The sequence below is a fragment of the Mastigoproctus giganteus genome, chromosome 9, assembly GCF_048544385.1.
Source record: "Mastigoproctus giganteus isolate SK-2022 chromosome 9, ASM4854438v1, whole genome shotgun sequence".
Lineage (NCBI taxonomy): Eukaryota > Metazoa > Arthropoda > Arachnida > Uropygi > Thelyphonidae > Mastigoproctus > Mastigoproctus giganteus.
In genome coordinates, this window is record NC_143583.1 from 31,276,212 (window position 1) to 31,301,985 (window position 25,774).

The 25,774-nt window shown below is 37.9% G+C and overlaps 1 protein-coding gene across 1 annotated transcript in view; it reads left to right on the plus strand.

Moving 5' to 3' along the window:
- Positions 1-12,545: 12,545 nt before the first annotated feature.
- LOC150080133 (uncharacterized) overlaps positions 12,546-25,774 on the plus strand; it is a 348,537-nt gene continuing 335,308 nt past the window's right edge. The window contains exon 1 of the mRNA XM_090380622.1: positions 12,546-12,713. Within this exon, the coding sequence (XP_090236748.1) occupies positions 12,546-12,713 (168 nt within the window). The remainder of the gene's footprint in view (positions 12,714-25,774) is intronic.

The window sequence follows — 25,774 nt, forward strand, 5'->3', positions numbered from 1 at the left end:
CACACTGCCATTACTGTCATTAACAACCCTGCCAACCTTTGTGTCATCTGCAAACTTCGACATTAAGCCTGATATACCTTCATCAATATCACTGATAAATACACAAAACAACAGTGGACCCAACACCGAACCCTGTGGGACTCCACTAATAACATTAGTCCACGAAGAGCAGCACCCATTGATTACCACCCTCTGTCTTCTCTCACTTAACCATCCTTTTATCCATTGTAGCAACTTATCCTTAATACCATTCTGCTCCAATTTGTACAGTAGTCTTCCATGCGCAACAGTGTCAAAAGCTTTCCTGAAATCCAAGTATATGATATCAAAATTATTTTTTGCATCCAGTTCCTTTGTGACCACATCATAATAACCAATCAAATTTGTCAGACAAGACTTTCCCTTAACAAACCCATGCTGTGTTTGAATTATTGCTGCAGTCTTGTCTAGATGATCCTGCAATGCATCTTTAACCAGCGACTCCATTATTTTACCCGGAACAGAAGTTAAACTAACTGGTCTGTAATTACTCGTGTTACCCTTCGATCCACCTTTGTGAATTGGGGACACATTTGCACATTTCCAGTCCGTGGGAACCTCCCCTGAGTCCAAGGATGCTCTCATAATTATGGCTAAGGGTTTGCTTAGTTGCTTTGCCGCCTCCTTTAAAATAACTGTATAGATCCCATCCACCCCAGGTGCCTTTCTTATGTTTAACTTCAACAATTTCTCCTCCACTTTGCTCTCAGTTATTACAAAATCATTAAGCACACTGCTACAATTTGATAACCTTCTTCCATTTTCAAATTGTAATAATTCCTCACGTGTGAATGTAGATGCAAAATACTCATTCAGTTTGTTTGCTATCTGAGCAGGATCATCAACAGTCGAACCATCGATGTCAAGTGGACCAGTCATATTCACCCCTTCCTTTTAGAGTTTATATAAGTAAAGAAATCGTTGCTGTTTTTCTTAGCATCTTTTGCCAAAGATTTCTCGTAATCCACCTTCGCCTGCCGAACCTCCTTTGTGACCTGATTACAGACTAGCTTATATCTGCCACAGGCCTCTGCGTCACCTGATAATTTATATGCATCCCATGCATTTTTCTTCTCTGTCACGAGTCTCATTAGTTCATTTGATAACCATTTAGGCCTAAACCTTGAACAATATTTCTTAATCGGTATATAAAGTCTAGTAGCTTCCACGATTAATTCCTTGAATGCTTCCCACTTAGAATTTACTGTTTGTAACATCGTCAGTTGATCCCACTGTACAAAATTTAAAAACTGTCTGAGACCACTGTACTCCCCTTTACGGAAGCAAAAACCCTTTCCTTCCCTGAATGTGATACTACATTCAGGGAAGTAGAAAGTGGAAAGGATGGTGGGGGTTATGGTGCAGTCAAATATGATATTCACTGAACAGTGCAGACGGGTTGCCAAGGCAGGTAATGGAGTCTTATTAATGATATATAGGAATTTTTCTAGCAGGGATAGAGAGATGATTATCCCATTGTACAAGTCAATGGTCAGGCCACACATAGATACTGTGTACAGGTCTGAAGGCCTCATTTTAGGAAGGATGTTGAATTGCTAGAATGAGTATAAAGAAGGGCAACAAGATTGGTGAGAAGAACAAAGGAATGCTCTTACCAAGAAAGACTTAATTTCTGCAAATTGCAGCACCTGGAGAGTAGGCATCTGCGAGGTGATCTGATTGATCACCTCGCGGATGCGTTTATAAGGCCTTAAATGGGTTGAGCAGGCTGAATGCTGATGGGATTCTTCCTCTTGCTCAGATTAAGAACCTGAGGGGGGGGGGGGGGCTGTTTCAAATTGAGGAGAGATAGTTGTAGAAGAGATGTGCGGAAATTTGCCTTTAGCCAGCAGGTTTTTGATTGGTGGAACAGACTTCCATCTCTTGTTGTTGAAGTTGATAGCCTAAATAAATTTAAGGCTGAGCTGGACAGGCATTTGGAACGAAGGAGGGGTGAAATGGGTGTTTTTTTTTTTCGGCTGATGCTTCATAAGCCTGCTGTTTTCCATCGTATGTCTCTACTAATGCTAATATCACGAGACCGCTTTTAGCATGAATTGTTCATAGATCATGTTCACACATTGCGTGTGCCCCCTGCCGGTTTCCAAATTCCCCTGACATCAATCCCTTTGAACGTTTGATGGATGCGATGGAACACAGTACTCATCCATGCCAGTGCCCCACTCTGTTTCCAATTTCTGAGATGTTCTTTTGTCCAGCTGGTCCATGAGACCTGAGGACATTTCTGTGGTATCATGGAGCTCATGCTACACTGAGTACAAGTGGTAATCACTGTGAAAGGTGGTCCTCAATATGCTATTAGTTAGGTTGTCATAATTTTTTGGCTCATGAGTGTAGGTCTCCTTACGGGTGATTAGTTTCGAAGCGAATGCAATCGCAGAACTGAAGTCTTTCACAGTAAGAGTACCACTTGACTAACCTTGTTCTTCTCTGTACCCTTTCCAAGGGTACAGAGAAGAACAAGTTTGTTTTATTATGTGCAATCTTCTCTGTACCCTTTCCAAGGGTACAGAGAAGATTGCACATAATAAAACATTCTTACCTGAGGTATTGTGCTCATGAAACATCTGATTTGACAGGATCTATAGAGACATTTCTCGACAAATTTTAAATTATTATTTTAGGGTTGCCCGTAATTGAATACATTAACCCGCATTTGTGTCTGTATATTACGTGTGTTCTATTGTCGATTTGCCTGTTTTGCTGGACGAAGAACCCTCAGTTTCTGGGGAGAAAAACCTAGCTATCTATTCCTGAGACCGATTAACTCAGCCACGGAGCGAAAAAAGTCCATTATGTTCCTCGCGTCATCAATGGGATACGAACCCGGGGCTTTTCCACCCGGTGTGGGGAGAACGGTGACGATAACACTGTGGTACCCGTGCAGACTGAGACAATTCTCGACAATCATTTTCCTGCAGATCACCGCTCTACAGATCTGCTTTTTCCTACAGATCACTGATCTTCCATTACATTAGCTAACCCGTGTTATACAACTGACTTGCAAACTGGGCTCTTTCAACTAGTGGAATTGCAGTCGTAATTCATCTGAATGTCCAGAATTTCTTTTTAATCAAATTTTGAGCAACCCCATTTGGACTTAACCTTCTTTATAGAGTATTATGCTTTTGGATAAAAAGAATGATACCAACAACGATCCTAAATATTGATCTTTACCTGAAGCCAATCCTAAGAGAAAAAAGAAGATACTATAAAAATTGTAAATCATTGGCAGACGATGGAACACTTTGTCTTAGGAGCAATCACAAATTATTACCTGATCTCACCTTTTTTACTCACTTTTTAGTGAGCAGGAATAGATATTTGTTCTCTTCCAGTTTAGAAATTTTCTTCATCGTAACAGGCTTAAAATTTTCTTCATCATAATAGGCTTAGAAATTTTCTTCATCATAATACGCTTAGAAATTTTCTTCATCATAACAGGACATGGCTCACTTAACGAAAAACTACAGATCTCTACTTATGTATTTAAAGAAAACTGGTACCATGTGCTTCATGATTGTAACATATACATAGATCTCAGATCCAACATTTTGGCTGCTGTTCCTGACTTCCTTCAGTGTGAAAACCTTCACCTTCACAATCATTTTCCTGCAGATCAGCGCTCTACAGATCTGCTTTTTCCTACAGATCACTGATCTTCCATTACATTAGCTAACCCGTGTTATACAACTCATCAAATCATCAAACAATCAATTTATCAAACCTAGGTGTTTTTCAGGACCTTTTGTCTGAGGTATTTGCTCATCATAAATATCTCAGTTGTAAACAATGCTGATGGCAATGTTAATATGTAATATTGTACATAATGTAATTGTTAATACTTTGTAAATTGTTATTCCCAGGTCACTTTTCTTTTCTTTTTTATATAAAAATTACACCACTTGATTTTTAAATTAAATTAAAATTTATTATTATTATTTTTTTCTCTCTCTCTGTGGAATATACTCCACAGAATATTGCTTCACCCGCTGGTTTGGCACTACTTCCTCTGGATGAAGATCATCTTAAAAAGGAGACCTTGAGATTTCTCTGCTGAACTGAACCATTTTTGGTGTAGACGAGTACTCAGAAGCAGCTTTCCAGGTGATTGCTTCTTCTGGACAGCCAAGTGAACAGAACAACCTAACACAAACTACACATATCAAATCATATGCCTGGCTTGTAGGTTGTTGGGTTTTAGGCAGTTAAGACCATGTTGCTCCGTGTATACCTGTATTTGTAAACTGCGCGTGTTCTGAGGTCGATTTTCTGTTTGTGGAGAAAAACCAGCAAACAGAAATCGACCTGAGGAGCAAATCGGTCTCAGGAGAGAATAACATGGATCTTTTCCCGAATTTCTCGAGAAAAAAAAACCATGTTATCCTCTCCTGAGACCGAAAAAATTCAGCCAGGTTGTGAGAAAGACCCATAAAAATTCCTGCTGTTCTCGAACTCAGGTGTTTTCTACCCAGTGTGAGGAGGGCGGCGATCCTACCAACTGTGCTACCCAGAAGGGCCACATGCCCGTTGACTGCCCCATTGACGGTAGTATTGCACTTCACAGTCACACGAGGTGAAGTTGAAATGACATTCTAGGAGCCATCCCTTTCAAAACACTCCACATGTACCCAATCCAACAGACCAACATCCTTCTTAAATTGCAGCTTCCAGACCTGTATGCTGTACTCAAGTTGCAAATTAAGGTTTTTGGGGCCCTAGGTGACCATCCATTTGGCCTATGAAAAATGCTTAACTTTCAGTTCTGAAAATGAAACGAGGCACTTTTATGGACCTTTTTTTTCCATGCAACGGCCGAGTTACTCAGTCTCAATCGAAAGGTTACTTAGAAATAGGCATTTTTTCGTTCAGTAAAACAAGTAAATCGACCAGGAAAACACAAAATTTACATGAAAAGTACACTTCGTGAGCGAATTGGTGCTCTATAACCTGTGATTTAAAATGTTACTTTAGCTCATATGGACGGGCTAAACCAGTTGGCTGTTAAAAACAGTTACAGTGAAGCTGCAAACTCAGGGCGCAGATCTTTTGCCAGATCAAAAACCACAGGAATTCTCTTGTAGATACGGTATCTGAAGCTGCAGTTGACCACCTCCAGGTTGAGTAACAAGACACCAATGACAATTATATCTGGAGGGACTGGGTATTGACTGTCATGCAGGCCCTGTTAATAGCAAGAAGAATCAGCCTCTGTATAGTTTTAAGTTGGGCATGGTTACAGATGTTTAGCACTCTACTGTGTCAAATGCCTACCACAAACAGGTGCCTGGGTTGAACACGCATGAGTAGAGAATGTCAAGGGATCTGCTGAGATCCGCAACTGGATCTGTTCACACAGGAAAGTAGGCCATTATATATTTTGACTTTCATTCTGATGTTGCGAATATGCTACATGTGAGAAACAGCAACCCCTGAGCAATGTACCAACTCTGTGGTACTACACTGACAGTGGTAGAGAATGAAAAGGACCTGGGGGTAATTGTGCAGGCAGATATGAAGTTCTCTGAGCAGTGCAGACGGGCTGCAAGTGTAGCTCATGGTGTATTGTCAATGATATATAGGAATTTTTCTAGCAGGGATAAGGAGGTGATTATTCCCTTGTATAAGGCATTGGTCAGGCTGCACCTAGAGTACTGTATATAGGTTTGGAGGCCTCATTTCAAGAAGGATGTAGAGCTGCTGGAACGAATACAGAGAAGGGCAACAAGATTAGTGAATGGAACAAAGGGGTGCTCTTACGAAGAAAGGCTTAAGTTTTGCAAATTACAGTGTCTGGAGACTAGGCACCAGCGAGGTGATCTGATAGAGGTGTATAAAGCGTTGAATGGTTTGAGCATGCTCAATGCTGATGGGATTCTTCCTCTTGATAAGAATAATCACCTGAGAGGGCATAAATTCAAATTGAGGAAAGACAGATGTAGGATAGACATGCAGAAATTTGCTTTAGCCAGCGGATGGTTGGTTTGTGGAACAGACTTCCATCCCTTGTCCTGGAAGTTGATAGCCTAAATAAGTTTAAGGCTCAGCTGGACAGGTATTTCGAACGAACAGAGGGGTGAGGTGGAAGTGGTTTTTTTTTTTTTTTTTTGGCTGATGCTGCATAAGCTTGCTTTCTTGCATCAAATGCCTCTACTAATGCTAATGCTAAAAGGCTGTGTCGATGCAGTTCCCAATATAACTCTGCGATTTCCGCCTAAATGAGGTACCCACTAGGGCTCTTTCCCATCCTTAACCGAGAGATGGCAGTCTGTAACTCCTTGGCAGTAAAAGGGGCTTTGCAGCTGGGCTAATTTATGCTTGGTTCCCCTCCACCAAGCAGCACCGCTCTTCAGTAAAGGGCCCATATCCGGTTGGAAACAGTGCATTGAAAAGCACCTGAACAATGGTATTTCAGGTGACTGTGAAGTTTCCAATACTGTCATTGATAGTATTTGTTACATGAGTGTTGAGCATCTTTCATCAAAGATTCCTGCAAAAGAGTCCCCAAGGTTAATGTTCCTCTCTGTGAAGACAAGTTTTGCAACGAATTCCATTTGTCATAGATTGGACTAACACAGTGCTGGAGGATATCATGAGAAAGACAAGGACAATGATGACCAAGAGCCGCCAGCACCACCCGAAGTGGCCAGCAAATACTTGGACTGCACGTGCTGAGCGATGTTGACAATGTGGAAGCTGGCATCTTCTGCACATATGACTTGTGTGAATGAAAACTGGCAATCAAATGACCAGAACAACATAACACACACTGCACAACAAACCGGTTGGAAACAGTGCATCCAAAAGCACCTGAGCAATGGTATTCCAGGTAACTATGGAATTTCTAATACTGTCATTGATGGTATTTGTTACATCAGTGATGAGCATGTTCTGTGAAAGAATCCTGCAAACGAGTCCCCAAGGTTTAACATTCCTCTCTGTGAAGACAAGTTTTGCAAAGAGTTCCATTTGTCTTAGATTTGAAGACTCTGCGACTTCAGCCTCAACGAGGTACCAACTAGTGCTTCTTGTTCAGCAGCGTCAGAATTAGCCTTTCATGCCATTAACGAAAAACATACTTTTTTATTTAACGAGGCCAAAATACTTAATGTTCAACGTAATTATACGCGACTATTAATTGCAAAAACCGTAGAAATTAAATTACACGAGAATTCTGTTAATGTTCGGCGGCCATATTTGATCTCCGATGCGTGGACCTTTACGCGCATGCGCAAAGACAAATAATCACTATTTAAGTTTCAGGTTTAACCCGATTCGGTAATTTTCATTCCTGTGATCACGACATACGTCGAAAAGCGTTGGCAGCTTCCGGAAGGAAAATCGTTTTGAATATTTTCGTTAGATTATTTTAATTGCGTTAATTTGATTTTTAATTGTTTTTAAATTGATTTGAATTGTGTTAAATTGGTTTTTTAATTATTTAATTATTTATATTTTACTGTAATAGACCGGTAAGTTGCCGATGTTTTCGTTTTAATTTCTGGAGGGTATCATACGGAAGTGTTCTACGTTATATTGAGGTAAACTCCTCTTATTATTTTACAAATAATTTAATCAACGTAGAACGTATTGAGTATTACATCTCTGATTCATACTATATTGAGGTAAACTCCTCTTATTATTTTACAAATAATTTAATCAACGTAGAACGTATTGAGTATTACATCTCTGATTCATACTATCTAATAATAATAATATATAACGGTGATAATATCATGGGGAATAAAGTAAAGGAAGCACTGTAGTTTAAACCTTCTGGGAAGTGATAATCCAACCGTCAGTTGGATGACGAAGAAAGATGTTTCAATAGTTAAAGGTAAAGGGAAGGGTTTTTAATTTCCCAAGAGGGAACTTTGACAGTTTAAGGCACGATATGATATCTATTAATTGGGCGGATTGCACAGTGGGGACACATAAATTTGAACCCAAATGGACGAATCTGGAGCTGCAGGAAAATTACTTTCAACTACCCATGTGTCTGTAATTTGCATGTGTTCTCTGGTGGATTGGCCTGCTTGCTGGACGAAAACCGCAGATTTTCTGGGGAAAAAAAGCTTGGTATCTACGCCTGAGATCGATTAACACTTCAACGAAAAAAAAAAAAAAGCACATAAAAGTTTCTGGAGTCATCAACAGGATTTGAAAGCTGGCCTTTTCCACCCGGTGTTGTGAGGACGATGACAATCCACTGTGTTACCCGGGTAGACCAATGAAAAGTACTGAAGCCTACAACAGGTCCAAGTCGTAATCCGATCTGTAATAGTACCACAAATAAGTTTAAGGAGGCCAATGCTGTATGTCAAAAAGCCATGGTTGAGAGAGTAAAGAATGGCACCAAGAAATTTTTCTTCTACATGAATTCAATGAAGATAGCAAATCAGATTGGACACTTGTGTACTGGGTGTGGGAAAGTCTTAGATAACTAAGCTGATGATGTTCCAATAAATTCAATAGGTATTCGGCATTGGTCTTTATGGACGAACGACCCTTCTTCCTGAGATGATGCAGTGCCATATGAAATTAGCGATTTCGTAATTGCAAATGATATTTTATTAGAAAAACATTTAGGAAGTAAATCTCCTGGAATTGATCGGTATCGGTCGTAGATAGCAAGGATTTTACCCCCAGAAACTGGGGGTTTTCGTCAGCAAAAGCAGATAAATCGACCATGGAACACAGGCAATAAACAGACATGAGGTACGCAGCACAGCAGATGAATTTAATTATTCGGGAGGCCTAAAAATAATAGTTTGTTGTTTTTTTCGGCCCACCAATACATAAAAGAAGTTCTAAAAGTGAAGTTGGTAACTAGAGACCGGTTAGTCTGATTTCAGTTGTAGGAAAAATCATAAGAGGCATCGATATTGAGTGCAATCTTGGGACATTTTGATAGATATGGCATTTTGATAGATATGGCATTTTGAAAAATATGGCATTTGATAGATATGGCACACTAAAACATTGCTTTGTTTTGGGAAAATCATGTTTAACCAATTTAGTAGGCTATTTTGACACAGTTACTCATGAGCTGGATTTAAAGAAAAATTTCGACATAATTTATTCGGATTTTAGCAATCCATTTGCCTTGGTCCCTTATGAGAGTTTACTGTTTAAGTTTGAACGGGTTGGAATTACTGGTAAGTTTCTAAGATGAACTGCTGGTTGGCTGCAGGGCAGAATTCAGAGGATTGTCATTAATGGAAGTGCTTCAGATTGGTGTAATGTCAGGAGAGGATTCCCTCAAGGATCGGTTCTTGGTCCTCTGTTTCTAATTTTCCTAAATGACATGGACGACAAGAGGGATAGAACGCCTCTTGTAATAAAATTTTCAGACGATATAAAGATTGGTAAAATCGTTAATGCTCAGTGCCAAGCAGCGTTCCTTCATGATGACTTGAACAGACTTCAAAGATCGTCAGAGAAGTAGCAGCCATGTTTTAATGCTGCTAAATGCTAGATCTTACACTTGGGAACAGCAACCCCGAAATAAATTATACACTTGGTATAATATATACTATGTTCAAGTATGGAGATCTCATCTGAAAAAAAAAAAAAAAATTATGAGTTCCTTGAAAGGGTTCAAACTCTGGCAACACAAATGGTGAGATCGAAAATAGGAAGACCATACGAGGAAAGACTCCAATTATGTGTGCCTCAGAGTGAGGCAACTAAGCAGACCCCTTAGACGTGACCTGATTGAAGTTTTTAAGGCTCTGACAGGGATTGGTAAAATGAAGGAAAGTGCAATTTTCACTGTTGCAAGGTATTCGAGGATTAGGGGTAATAAATTCACATGACATTAGCATTAGCATTAGCATTAGTAGAGGCATTTGATGCAAGAAAGCAAGCTTATGCAGCATCAGCCAAAAAAAAAAAAAAAATAATAATAAATAAAATAAAATTAAAAAAAAATAAATAAAAAATAACCACTTCCACTTCACCCCTCTGTTCGTTCGAAATTCCTGTCCAGCTGAGCCTTAAACTTATTTAGGCTATCAACTTCCATGACAAGTGATGGAAGTCTGTTCCACCAACCAACCACCCGCTGGCTAAAGGCAAATTTCCTCACGTCTATCCTACATCTGTCTTTCCTCAATTTGAATTTATGCCCTCTCTGGTGATTTTTCTGAGCAAGAGGAAGAATCCCATCAGCATTGAGCTTGCTCAAACCATTCAAGGCTTTATACACCTTAATCAGATCACCTCACTGGTGCCTAGTCTCCAGACACTGTAATTTGCAAAACTTAAGCCTTTCTTCGTAAGAGCACCCCTTTGTTCCATTCACCAATCTTGTTGCCCTTCTCCGTACTCGTTCCAGCATCCCTACTTCCTTCTTGAAATGAGGCCTCCAGTTGCCCATTGGCCAAGGAGTCGTTGATTGCTGGGACAAGTTGCCTTTCCAGATAGTTGAAGTTGACAGTTTGAATAAATTCAAAGGTCAACTGGATAGTGTCTTGTGTGAGGAGGAAAGCATATAATTTATATTTCCTTATCTACTTGGTGTTGTTTTTTTTTTTTCATTTCTTTTGCCAGTGCAGCAAATGCCTGTGACTTCCTTGCACTACATAGCGAACACTATCGCTTTATATATCATTATTTAATGTAACCTTTGCCTATTTATTTTTCTTTGTAATGCTTTAAATAAGTTTGTGTCTATTAAAAATTATTAATTATCCAAGTAATATATGAATTCTCACGAGAATATATCCCATATGAACTACTTCTGTGGTCCGCATACGGGGTAGATTTGAGATATATATATTTAGTTAGTTCCTATTTTGCAACGAAACGCACGTTCAATTGTTTACTTCTTCAGCACTACGAATTTCGCAAAAGTTGTATCATATGCCAATCCATGGGTTGCTGATAGGATAAATTGGTCTCCAAGAAAGTTTTGTTTTATATTACACTTTGGTACTGTCACCTGATGGCGCTTGGTAATGCTGATAATGTGGAACATCCCTCGCCTAAAAAAGATTCCTGAATAAGCCACTTCTGTCTGCATTAGATTAGCTTTAAATGCAACATAATTAATGAAAAAAATAATAATAATAAATAATAATAAAAAAGAATCGGTTAACAAAATAGATTATATTTTAAATAAATATATACATGACTTCGTGTGATGAACCAGAACCGCCTTCCGATTTAGTCGAGAGCTGAACGGAGCAGAATAATTAAACGGTAATAGATTAATTATAACTATTTTTGGAGATCTGTCGTACAATAATTAATAAGAATATCTCAAGATAAAATAGTCATGATTACCAGCAGATGTGCAGCGTAGAGACTCCACCGTGTATTTTTTTGCTCTCAAACATTTAAAAGTCTTTGTATAGTATTTGCAAAACGTGTATTATTGAACAGAGAATTCAAACTGTAGTTGACGTTACGCTAAAACCCCAGTTCTATAGATAAGTTGGGTATCTCTATTTATCGTTACTTTATTAAAATGTTTCATTAATAATTCCTATAGTATCCGAAATCTATTCTTTCGTTCCATCCTGATTAAATCCCCCCACCACTTTTTTTTCCCTCGTATTAGATAAATGTTTCTCATCCCAGCAATCCCGATTCGATGAAGTGAATGATACCTGAGTAATCAAGTGGAAAACTGGTTGTGTTAAATTTGATCATTAACTGATGCACATCGATGTACCCATTAACTCTCTTTCCTATTTAAGTGGAGAATATTTAACCAACATTTTGAACCTGGTTTGCTTTGCCAAAGAAATTTATACTGTGAATTTTTTTTCCCATAAATTTATATAACAAAGCCAGTAAAAAAGAAAAAAAAGGCTGGGTGGATTCAATCTGTCGAACTCTACCTTCCCCCACTCTGATTTCTTGAGATTAAAACCTTTCTTACGTTTTTTTTTTTTTTTTTGAAACTGTATAAGCTGATGGTGTTAGCAGATTAGTAAGATGTTACTACTCTGTGGTTGTAAACTAATTTTCTGTATATAAAGATGCTCCCAATTTATCTATATAAGATGCTCCCATTATCGTTTGTTGCTCATACCATCTGCAAATGACCTACCTGCAAATTATATCATTACAGATTATGAAAAATTAAGGGGCAAATTCTTTCCCTACAGAGATTATCATTATTTTTATTATAAAAATTTAGTTATTAACTAGACAGTTAACATGAGCACGCATACAAGACATTGTGCATCTTTCGAGGAGAAACAGGGAATGCATTTGCTATCATATACTATAACTGAAGATTACGGTACCATATCCAATACAGTACTTATACTAAAATAAATTAAATAACAATGTTACAATATAAAAACAAAAACATCTTCATAGGAGTGGAACAAATAGCATCCTCAAGTCTAGTTATGTTCAGATAATAAACACTTCCTATCATTGGTTCTTATAGCACGTGGTATTAGTTCAATGATACTCTCGTTTACAGAAATACATGGATCTTAAAGCACAATCTTGTGGTTAACAAAATGGCGCGCCTTCAGTTTCCAGGCCGACCTGGCCAAAGATTTGGGAAAAATAGTATTAAATATTCTTGTTTTGAAATGAGACCTCGTACCGATCAGTCGTCCAAAGTATGTGAGAATATCGAAAAAGGATGGAAGGCGTTTTATAACTTATTTGGACTTTCTGACGAAGTAAGTGTGCGAGATGTTTACAACTAGCCATTGACAACTGATGTAACATTTATATGCTGCATTGGATCTACTTCTAGCTTCAGTGCATATAATCGTGTTTCTGTTACCGAATTTCCGAATTAATTCCCAGATTATAATTTCACACGTGTTTCTTAGGAAATATAAAAACACAATGATGCTGAAAAATAAGCCAGCCAAACAAACGTCTGTTCTTTTTGCATGCCGAATATTTTTGTTTTGTATTGGATCATGAGTAGAAATGATACAGAGAAGGAAATTTTTTTTAATTGTTACCATATTTTATTATAGTGTCATCTTTAATAATTTTAACGTTTATCGTCTGTAACATCAGTACGAAGCTGTCATTCTTTATCACTTTGAATATAGTATTGCAACCGTTTATGATGCACATAAAAACAAGCAGACTTAAAAGCACATCAATTTACCCTGAGACAAGTGAACAAGATATGTGTTGCCGAAGTAATTAAAATATATATATTAATTAATCTTAATTAGAGAAAAAATATCTTCAGTTATAATCCATAACGAGTTTTTCAAGTGGTGTTTTATCCGTTTAGCAGTATAAGCTACATTTTAATGTTTTCTGTACATCTGTTGATATTAGATTGTATATGGATTCAGTGTAGTAGTATGATGGAGGGCATTCAGGTGTGGATTCAAAATATTTTGTGAGGGAAAGGATAGATTAGAGTACTGGGGATGGCCTGTTTAATTACCGTTTATTTTTCCTTTTATTTATTCATTATTTTCATCTAGTCTTTTATGTTGGAAGTGTGAACATTTCATATCCTCCAGAAAGCTTGCATCCAAAGGACTAGAACCCAGTTTGTTTTGCACTTTACAGAGAAAGGAACCCTATTGTTTTGGATATATACTTAAATTCTTTTAAAAGTGTAAAGGTTTTGTAAAATTATATATTACTCATTAAGAGGTTTTAAAGTTGTCTATTTTATATTCACTAGTTGGTTTTACTAAATATAAAAGTAAATATATTCAGTATTTAGATTACAATAACACTGAAGGGTTAGTTTTATTATTAAAAGTTCCAAGTAAAGATATGAAAAATATATATTTAAAAATAATTTTTACTGAGTTTATTAAATTATTTTAAGAATTATATACAAGATTAAACCACAGTTCTGTCAAGTCGTCTTCTTTCTTTCTTTCTTTTAGTTTTTCTCCTCTGGCACATCCTTCCTTTATAATCTCATGAATATTTAAGCCAATGGTTAAAAATTTGTTCTCTTTCTTTTCAGTTTTTAACCTTTCCACGATATTAGAGTATTATAAATTCATTTATCTCTTACTATTAATAATTATCAAAAATTAAAATTTGACCACAGTTTCAAACTTAAGAAATTGTCCAAGGTATAAACATTTTTATTAGTTGCCTTGTTAGAATTAATAAATAAGTGTAGTTCATGCGACCTGCTTATATTTCGGTTGTGTTGGACTAGTGTTAAGAACATACTCGCCTTCCCATACTGGTGACAATTCCAGTTTAAGAAAGTTTTAGTACCAATACACCTGAATTATAAGTGGAAAATACTAATGAAGGATTAATTTTTGTGTTAGATAAATTTTCCATTTTGGGTGTAAGTTGTATATTTAGTAATACTTGACTAAAATTTATTGAAATGACATATTACACCCAAATTTCAATGTGATAAGCAAGTTTGGTCATATTAAATATCTTTTGTATTTAATTACTGGCAATCGTGTGCACTATTTTGCCTTATCTAAACAGATTTCTTGAATTTTAAATATATAGAAACTGTAACTTGAACCAAAAAATAAAAATTACCTTGTAAACCATTGTGAGCTACACTAGGGTGACCAAAATGATTTTCCATTGAAGTAAAATAAAAAAAGGTTTAAACAACCACCTGCCTCCCATGCAACTGCCAGTGAATTAACTAAGCTAGTAATTGCAGTAATCAATTTTTAAAATACTTATAATAACGTTTTAGGAATGTTATACTTTAATGTCTGATGAGGCATTATGGTAGTAATTGCTGTAGTAGTAGAGGCATATGATGCAAGAAAGCAAGCTTATGTAGCATCAGCCAGAAAAAAAAAACCCATTTCACATATTCATTCTCTCTAAACGTTCCAGTTCCTTCGTGAATTTATTTATGCTATCAACTTCCACAATGACAGATGGAATTCCAACAATCATCTAACCCCTGGTTAAAAGCAGATTTCCACACATCTATTCTACAACTGTTCCCTCATTTGGAATTTATGCTTTCTCAGGTTCGTAATCTGAGCAAGAGGAAAAATCCCATCAGACGTGAGCCTACTCAATCCATTCAAGGCTTATACACCGCAATCAGATCACCTTGCAGGTGCCTAGCCTCCAGACAATTTGCAGAACCTAAGCCTTTCTTAGTAAGAGCCCAACTTTGTTCCCCTCACCAATCTTGTTGCCCTTTTTTGTACTCACTCAAGCAACTCTACATCCTTCCTAAATTAAGGCACCTGTATGCAGTACTCAAGGTGTGGCCTGACCATTGTCTTATACAAAGGGATAATCACCTCCTTTTCCCTACTAGCAAAATTCCTGTATATCATTGACAATATCCCATGACCTGCTCTGGCAGCCTGTCTACTCTGATTAGAAAACTTTATATTTGACTGCAGAATTACTACCAGGTCTTCTTCATTCTCTATCGCTCTAAGTGTAGTACCACACAGTTAATACGTTTCTCTAGAGTTACTTTTACCAATATGCAGTACTTTGCATTTGTCAGTGTTAAATTTCATTTGCCATTTCTCAGCCCAACTTTTCTAGATCCTGTTGCAGTAGCACACTGCCATTACTGTCATTAACAACACTGCCAACCTTTGTATCATCTGCAAACTTGGACTTTAAGCCTGATATACCTTCATCAATATCATTGATAAATATGCAATACAACAGTGGGCCCACAACAAACCCTGGGGGACTCCATTACTAACATTAGTCCACACAGAGCAGTGTCCATTGATTATCACTCACTGTCTTCACCCATTCAACCACCCTTTTATCCATTGTAGCAAATTGCCCTTAATACTGTACTGCTCCAATTTGTACAGTAGTCTTCCATGAGCAACAGTATCAAAAGCTTTCCTGAAATCCAAGTATATGATATCAAAATAATTTTTTGCATCCAGTTCCTCTGTAATCACGTCATAGTATTCAATCAAATTTGTCAGACAAGACTGTCCCTTAACAAATACATGCTGTGTCTGAATTATTACTGCAGTCTTGTATAGATGATCCTGCAATGCTTTTTTAACCAATGACTCCATTATTTTCCCCGGAACAGAAGTTAAACTAATTGGTCTGTAATTACTCGTGTCAGATTCGCCTTTGTGAATTGGGCATACGTTTGCACATCTCCCGTGGGGACTTCCTCTGATTGCAAGCATGCTCTCATAATTAAATATTAAATAATAATTTATAATTATGGCTAAGGAATTGCTTACTTCCTTTGCCACCTTCTTAAGTATAACTGGATAGATCCCATCTACCCCAGGTGCCACAAAAAAAAGTAAATTGAGTCATTATCAACCCACTGCAGGATGGAAGCCTCCTCAACAATTCACGCTGAGGGAAATGGACCATAATCTTCCACGCTGGTCCAGTGCAGGTTGGCAGATCGACCGTATTTAGCTGTCAGGGGCTTGAACCCCGGTCTACTCAAAGAGCGTGTGCCGCCACACTCCCGCTCCTGACCACTCGGCTACGGAGGTCTTTGTGTCATCCTTATGTTTAACCTGAACAATTTCTGCCCCACTTAGCTTTCAGTTATTACAAAATCATTTAACTCTAATGCATTAAGGGCTTATGCCTCAAGCTACGAAAGAATTAGACTATGTATATCTTAGTGCACTTGCATCATTAATACACAGCCAATTATAGATTAGCAAATATTTTAGAACAGTATTAATTATAGAACAGTATTTCTTAGTTGGAATGAAAAGCCTAGTAGCCTCCAAAATTAAGTCCCCGGAGACTTCCCATTTAGAATTCAGTGTTGGTAACATCATCAGTTGATCCCACTGTACAGAATTTAAAAACTGTCTTGAGACCCCTGTAATCATCTGTACGAAAGCAATAGCCCTTCCCTTTAGCCTTGATGGTAGTTATATCTTTTAAGTAATTTCCACATCAGTACATTGTGATCACTGTCACCCAGTGGTTCTTTTATCTGCAAATTCTTAATGCATGAATAATCACTGCTGATAATCAGATCAAGAGTATTACTCCCTCTGGTTGCCTCTCAAACATGTTGCTGTAGAAAACAGTCATCCAAAATCCACAAAAGTCTTGCTAGTGTGTGAGTGACCAACCCATAATTTCCAGTCGATATCTGGAAAGTTAAAATCCCCCATTATAAGACATTCTGATTTACTGGCCCGCTCTAATTCTCTGCACAATTACTCATTATACTCATCAGATTTATTAGGCCTATAACACACACCTATTCTCATTTTTCCTTTCCCAGTGCTTATGTCACACCAAACAGACTGAACATTGCATTGTCTACCGACATCAATTGGATGCTCTTCCTTAGATTTTGTGTTTGTTAACTAACAGCATAACCTCTCCTCCCTTCCTGTCCTGTCTATCCTTTCTGTACACATTGTACTCCCCGAATTGCAATTCTGCACTTCTTATGTCTGTGTGACACTACATTTCTGATATCCCAACAATATCTGCCTTTGATGTCTTGACTAGTACTTCAAGCTCATCAAATTTATTAACTATACTCCTAGCATTGGTGTACATGCAAGTATGCATGCACCTGTGTTTACTCTTAGTTACCCTAACACAGCCCATATATTTATTTGTGCCACTATGACTCCCAGCAATCCTGGAAATCTCCATCACCTTGCCTTCCAGGCTGCTGCTCATTCTAATAGAAGCAGTGCAAGAATCACTTTTGCCTCGCCTGTGGCCACTGTTAACCTTTTAGTGTGTGTATCCCCCTAAGCAAGCAGTTGGTCAGCCCACTTAACACTGCCTTGATAGCATCAGCAAATATTCTTTTTTTGCACCTTTCTTATTTAAGTGTATCCCATCCCTATAGAGGCTGTCTCTCCTATTAGCAAGAACAGACCACACTGAAAAAAATTCTAAATCTTGAGCCCTGTACAATCTCTCCAGGGCTGAATTGATCGACAGGGCTCTCATTATATACTTTCTCGTATCGTGTCTGGGCAGAATTGCAGACACTTTCACATTCAACCCTGATTCACCACTTTTTTTAAACACTGACCTGTACTTGTTGTGTAAATCTGCAGATCTCTTACTCTTAATGTCATTAGTTCTAACGTGTACAACAATATCACCTTTTGTGCCCTTAAAAGATGATATCTGCTCTACAGCGTCATCAACTTTTGCCCCTGCCAGACACCCTGGTCCTGTTCCACCTATCCTTCTTGCATAGTATATTTCCTGTCTCCCTGACAATAGTCACCAACAATAACTAGTTCCTTTGGACCAGTGCATTCTGCTTTGGAGGTTGCCTGATGCACAGGAGTGAGCTCAGCCATTGATCTGGGCAGCCGAGAGCTTTATGGGGGCCCCTCATATTAATTTCTTCGAGGGCATTTACCCTAAACCTCAAGCTCTCATAGACACCCATCAGAATGCTGAGTTGGCGCCTAATTTCTTGACACTAGACACCTAATGCACACAAAGGCATCCTCTTTGGCTAGATCATGTCATGTTTTAGAAAAGTCAGCAAACACTTTGCACATTTTTTGAGACTGTGATGCATTGGAAAATTGCCCCCTTTGTTTCTCCCCCGAGTCACAGCACTCTTGCTAGTCTGTGTTCTTTGCTTCGCAGCTCGGGGTCATGATTTCCGTTTTAATACAATTTAATTAACAATGAAATTTAATAACATTAATAATATTTTTGATTAATTGATAATACTATAATATGCTAACAGATTCCTAATTGAGTGCTTCATATTACGCTATCTAGTTTTATTTCATACCTTATGCTATCAGTTTGAGATATATATACGTTACATTATTTCTTATTGACTACAATATGGCAGCTAGTTCAACAATATCGACTCTAACACCGGGAGTCATAACTTCCAAAAATTGCTAGTTAAATTCAAAATAAGAACCTAACGAATGCTACTAAACCTATTATGTATGGTTTTAATTTATTATTCGCTGTACTGGTTTGCTGTGCTACTGGGAATTTATTTATTTATTTATATACATACATACATATATATATATATATATATATATAAATAAATGAGGTTGTTATACTATGCTATCAAATCACAATTAACTAATTAGTTTCAGTGATTACAGTAAACTTCTACATACGAGGTGTGGTAATCTTCATCACTTCCCAGGTTTATGGAGGGGTTTCCTTCGAAATAGTCTCAATAACACTGCATACACTGATTGCTGTTCTTCTGCAATTTCTGAAAGCATTCCTGATTAGTTTCTTTTGGAATTGCTAATAGCTCTTGTTCCCAAGTCTATGACTTTTCAAGGAGGCTTTAAATTCAGGAAACAAAGAAGAAAAAATCATGGAGTTAAAAATTTGTTAGTATTGCTGATATGGGGGCTACATTGTTTGATTTTTTTGCAAGATATTCTTGAATAGAAAGTGTTAAGTATGCATAGAAATTGCCATCAATTTCTGTGATTGTCTTTATGCAGTTGCTGTAGATCTGTCTAATTTCATGCATGATCTTCATATTTGATAAAGGTCTTTCTTTTTTGGGCCTTGGAGAGCATAGTCTTCTGTTGAGTGAACTTGGCTTTTGTTTCTGGGTCATAGCCTTACACTCACAATTCATCAGTAGTAATGATGGAAGAGACAATGTAGTATATTGATGAATGAGAAAATTCACCACTCTAACTGATCATTCTTGAGGATGCAGAGCATAGACTTTGCTGAAATCAATTTTAACATAACTTCAAATGTTACGTTAAAATTAATTGACATTTGTCACTAGAAATACCTATTTCACTAGCAACTTTGTGGTTAGTTAAATGTCTACCACTGCTGATTAGGTCATGAACACAACCTATTGAATCATTAGTTTTTGAAGTTTAAGGGTGGCTAGTGTAACATATACATTTAATTATAATGAGCAACAAAAATTTAATAAAATATTCAGTTATAATAATGAGAGCATTCTTGGATTCAGGTGAAATCTACAAGGAGTGAGTGGATGGGTGAAATGAGAAGGGGGGGGTTGGCTGATTCTGTATAAGCTTGCCTTCTTGCATCATGTGCCCTTGCTAATGCTAAAGTTGGAGATGTGCAAATGTCTCTGCTATTCACAATGGCAATTTAAGGGATGAAGTTAGTAACTTCAGTTTTTTAAAAGTTTGAGAAAACAAATTTTTGGATCCATTATTTTGGAGAAAATTCAAAAGTTATACAGTTAATGCTTTTTTTGTCAAAATGACAGAAGAGCTGTTGGGATGGATATATTTTGAGGCAGTCTCCTTGACACTTTATACCAACACTTCTGTGACTTCTGAAATAATTCTGGATAGGCTTATTTTGGAATTTCTAATTGTTCTATGTGAATAATTTTCTCAGTTATTGCAAATCTGTGACCTTTCAGGAGGGCTTTAAGCTTGGAAAACAAAATAAAATCATGCGGAACTAAATCGGTAAGTGTGGCAGATCAGAGTGATGCAGTGCTTCTCAAGAAATTCTTGAATGGAAAGTGCTAAATGTAGGGGACATGTCATGATGCAACTTACAGTTACCTGAAGTCAACTTTTCTGATGGTTCTCTCCAAACACTAGTACGTGATCGGTGCAGAACTGTTTTGTATTCCTGTTTGACCAAGTGGGACAAATTCATAATGAACAATGCCTAGAGGATCAAGAAGCATGATAAACATGATGTTCACTTTTGATCAAGATTGTCTTGCTTTTTTGGCTCATGGGGAAGACAGAGGCTTCCATTGAGATGGCTGGACCTTTGTTTTTGGATCATAGCCATACACCCATAACTCATCACTAGCAATGATGGAAGGAACGAAGTGTGAGTTAACAATAGCAATGTTGATGAAGGACCTAACACAAGAACGTGCTGCTTTCTATGAGAGCAGCAAGGATGCTAGACACAAACTTGGCTGAAATATGTTGTTATCCCAAATCTTGTGTTAAGATTGATTGGCATGTTCCCTAAGAAATACCACTTTCACTAGTAACTTTGCAGATTGTTATATGTCAAACATTGGTTTGTGATCTGATCAGGAGTGATTGACATATGTGACAAATAACCTTTGCAAACCAATGTAAAATATTTTGTATTTTCTGAAGGCTGCTGTTAACTTTTTATGGGTTTCTGTACATTTCACTGTGAAACAAAATTTGATGCAAACTCACTGCACATAAAACACATAACCTATAACAGATTTCATGTATTACTATGCCTAGATGAGTCACTGAACAAATTGCAACTTGCTATGGCATTACAGTTTCAGGATAAAAAGTTATCTCTGAACTTTTTGATCATATCTGTTATACATATGTAGTTAGGCTACAGGTCATACATGAGTGCCATACTTGAAACATTTTTGTTGCAAGTGTTCTGCAAGTTCTTAACTCTCAGGGAATTTATAACAGACTTATGTGATTTCCTGGTGCCTTCCATAATTTAGGATTCAAACCCAGATAATAGTAGTAGTGGCAAATGATGCAAGAAAGCAAGCTTATATAGCATCAGCCAAAAAAAACCAAAAAAAACATAGATCCTGTCAAATGTGGTACTACACTACCTTGAGTGTAGTACCACAGTTCACTCATCTGTATCCGCCAAGAATTTGTCTAGTTCTGTCTTGAATTTATTCAACCCATCTACTTCCACAACAACAGCTGGAAGCCTGTTCCAGCAATCAACCACCTGCTGACTGAAGGCAAACTTCCACACATCCATCTTGCAACCATCCTTCCTCAACTTGAGTTTATGCCCCCCATGTGTATAGTCTCAGCAAGTGGAATTATGCCACTTACGTTCATTTTACTCAATCCATTCAAGGCTTTAACCACCTCAGTCAGATCTTCCCACAGGTGCCTAGTCTCAAGATTTTGCAATTTGCACCGAACCCTTTCTAGGTAAGAGCACCCTTTTGTTCCCTTCACCAGTCTGGTTGCCCTTCTCTGCCCTCATTCAAGCAAATCTACATCCTTCCTAAAGTGAGGCCTCTGGACCTGTATACCAGGCTATATTCAAAATGCCTTCTACTTAACAAAGTACCTGTAGCCTGGAAAAATGCAGATGCCATTCTACTGCACAGAAAAAGGTGACAAGGCAGATTTAAAAAAAACTACTGACCAATAAGCCTATTGCCAGCTGTCTACAAGCTGTTCACAAAAGATACTTTCAAGAAGAATAGGCACAATACTTGATGTGGCACATCCCAAAGAATAAGCAGGTTTCAGTGCAACAAGGTTAGAGTGGCACAGTGAGTACAACCTTTCATTGTGTATAACCTTCATTGGCTATGACAGAACATTTGATTCTCAGTCACAAAATAAGCAATAATCAATGCCCTAATCAATCAAGGTGTAGTCAAAGCTTATGTTAATATTTTCCAATCAGTATATGAAAAGGCAACTGCATCAATTCAGGTCAACAGTGATGAAGTGCATTTGTCAAACTCTCACCAACTCAGCCTCCTGGGCTTTTGCCCATATGCTGATTTGTCACAATGTTGTAACTCTTATAGTACTTTCTAGGTCATTTATTAAATTACAACAAGTAACACTAGTCAGTCTTGATTAATAACGGAACAGAACAGAACGACCTTTAGCCTTATGGTGGGGACGGCTTCTCCACTCCCACCACAGGTTACCATCCCCACTACGAGGAGGTAGGTCACCCCATCCAGGAAACCATTGTCTGGACACCTGCCAGACTAAATAATATAAATTTCAGTGATTTAACATAATTCAATACAGCAACCTTCAATTAACCCATAATCGTGGGAAGAGAAGCTCCACCATTATAATAACAGTATACCTTATATCAATATAAGTGACAAACAACTTAACTAGCACCGGTCCGGTCTCCATCTACCCTGACATTGGTTTGCAGCCGACAACCTCGGCCACCAGTCGGGAGGAGCCGACGTCATTATTTTGCCGAAGGAGGTCCTTCCCCACCCTACAGACACAAACTAATCCAAATCAGTCTGTCTTCTGACCATGTCTACTGCCCACAGCTAATCAGGACAAATCTTGTCATTTGCTGCATGGGCAGACAGGGATTTCTTTCTCCAACAGTTAACACACTTCACGATACACTTGTAACAATGGGTCGGGGTCCACAGATCCCGAACCCGGTGTGAACTCCAGTTCACAAATATTCATGAGCGATTCAGTACAAACCTCCTAATGCACGGAAACCTCCATAACTTAACACCTGGGGAGTTCCTTGCTTTATTTCTAGTTAGAACCCTGATCTCTGAGAGTACTTGGTCTATAGGCACAGCACTATCCACCAAATTCCTCTCCCAAAGTTCTTTTATCAAATGTTCTTGAGTGACTTGCGGATCTACATCAAAGATCAGAAGGCAAGGACTCCGGAGGGACCTTTCTCGAGTCCAAGATCTTGCACCTTCTAGCATTCTTTAATTTTTTGCACATCCTCCTCAGATGCTGCTTCAACCACCACTCGTTTATTCCTGATGGGCCTTATCGACACCACCTTTATGCTAGTCAAGACTGGGGTAGGCAACACTGCTCACTAACTTGGTCACTTGTTTGGTACTTATCCATCCAATTTTACCTTCAATATTATTGTTCTTGTCTTGGTCTTTGCCTCTTGGGAACCAACAGCATCTGCATACTTCCTGGGCTTGGAGACTCGCCCTTCAATAATGTTATAACAATAACAACTATATGTGGCCGACATGGCCCAATAGGTTACTTTATTTCATGAGAAGCCGTGTATATGTATGCCGTAATAGTGTCACACATACGTGTGACACTATTACAGCATACATATGAAGGTTGTTTGTGATTAGTTTATTGCACGCGCGGCAAGTTCTGCAATAAAACTAATTGCGATAAAATAAACTCAAACGTCGCAATAAGTTTGTCAGTACATGTATTGTTAGAGATTTTGTGAAAACAAGTTCGTTAGCGTGCTGTATTATCCATCATATTGTGTTGTGTTTTTCTGCAAGTTTGTACAGGTGTGTTGTAAAAAAAAAAATAAATAAATAAAAAGGAGTGCCTAAAAGAAAATTACTAAAATAAGAGGAACTGAGAGAAATTGCTGGAATTTACAATAAGACGCACTGCTGTTGAGTTTTTTCAGAAGTTCAACTTTATCTGTTATGGACAATGTATGGACAATGTTTGCACTTTACACCACAAGAGGCACTTCCTTTATGCATTGGAACCATGGCTTAAACCAGGTTATAATAATAAATGCAGAAAAACAAGTGGGAATGGCTTGCCAGCGTTTACGAGTTCGCGCCAACAGCTGATGCTGCAACCAATGCCATCGAAACAGTAGTGGCAGGTCGGTGTGCCGCCCAGGGAAATTTGAAATTACGTTTGTGGAAATTATGTCCGAATTAGCAGTGGAACCAGATTAGTGATGGTCGACCTGTATCACAAACAAAACCAAGTGCAGTTGGACCAGATAATATACACTATGATATGCTTAAACACCTAAAGCAGAAAGAGGTAGAAAACCTCCTTCAACTGTACAACCACATTTTTCTAGAAAACCAATATCCCAAAGCATGGTATCATGCAATAGTATTAGCTTTGCAAAAACCCAATAAAGATCAGAAGGACCCAAACAACTATCAACCGATAGCCCTCACTAGTTGCTCAAGCAAAGTGCTAGAGAAGATAATCAACAAAAGATTAGTCTGGTATTTTGAAACAACTGGTTCACCAGTATGCAGTATGGGTTTAGACATAATCGATGCACGTTATATCACCTTGTATGAATAGAAGCAGATATAAGAGATGTTTATAAACTAACAACCTAAAAGTATATGGTTGCTGTATTTGATATAGAAAAGGCCTATGACACAGCCTGAAGACATGGTATATTAAAAGACATCCATGATGCAGGACTAAGAGGACATTTACCACTATTCATCCAAAATTTCATGAAAAATAGAATATTTCAAATTAGAGTACAAAACACAATGTCAAAATCATATAAGCAAGAAGGAGTTCCCCAAGGGTCTGTCCTGAGTGCCATACTATTCTCCATAAAAATAAATAGCATCACAAAGCAACTACCACCCACAGTGTCATATGCACTGTATGTAGATGACTTCAGTATTTCATATCAAGCACAGAACATGGGAACAATAGAAAGACAACTACAATCCGCAATTAACAACATCAGTCATTGGGCCCAGAAAAACGGGTTTAGAATATCAAAACAAAAAACAGGCTGCGTACATTTCTGTAGAAAACGAAATTTGTCCCCTGAACCTGAACTAACATTGCAAGGTAACATAATACCAGTTAAACAAAGTGTAAAATTTCTTGAACTCATTCTAGACAACAAGTTGACCTTTGTAGAACATATAAAACAACTACGAATAAAATGTATGAAACAACTTAAAGTCTTAACAACAGCATCTTGGGGGGCAGACCGTTATACCCTGTTCAACCTGTACAAAGCATTAGTAAGGTCAAAAATAGATTATGGAGCACTGGTTTATGCATCGGCAAAAAAGAGTGCCCTCAAATGGTTAGATCTGATTCACCATAGCTTTCCGCACATCCTCTACATAAAGTTTCTATACAGAGGCTAATGAATCACCACTGTTCCTGAATAGACAACAGTTGGCACTGCTGTATGCTTACAGGATAAGACCCATAAGAGAACATCCGACTTGGACAACTTTATTTTCACCAAAATGGGAAAACATATATAGGAACCACAAAAGAGCAAACCAGCCTCTGGGTATCAGACTACAGGAGCTACTGATAACACATGATCTCAAAATAGATAATGTTGCAAACCTAGAAAGACATATAATTCCACCATGGATAAACCAACCCAC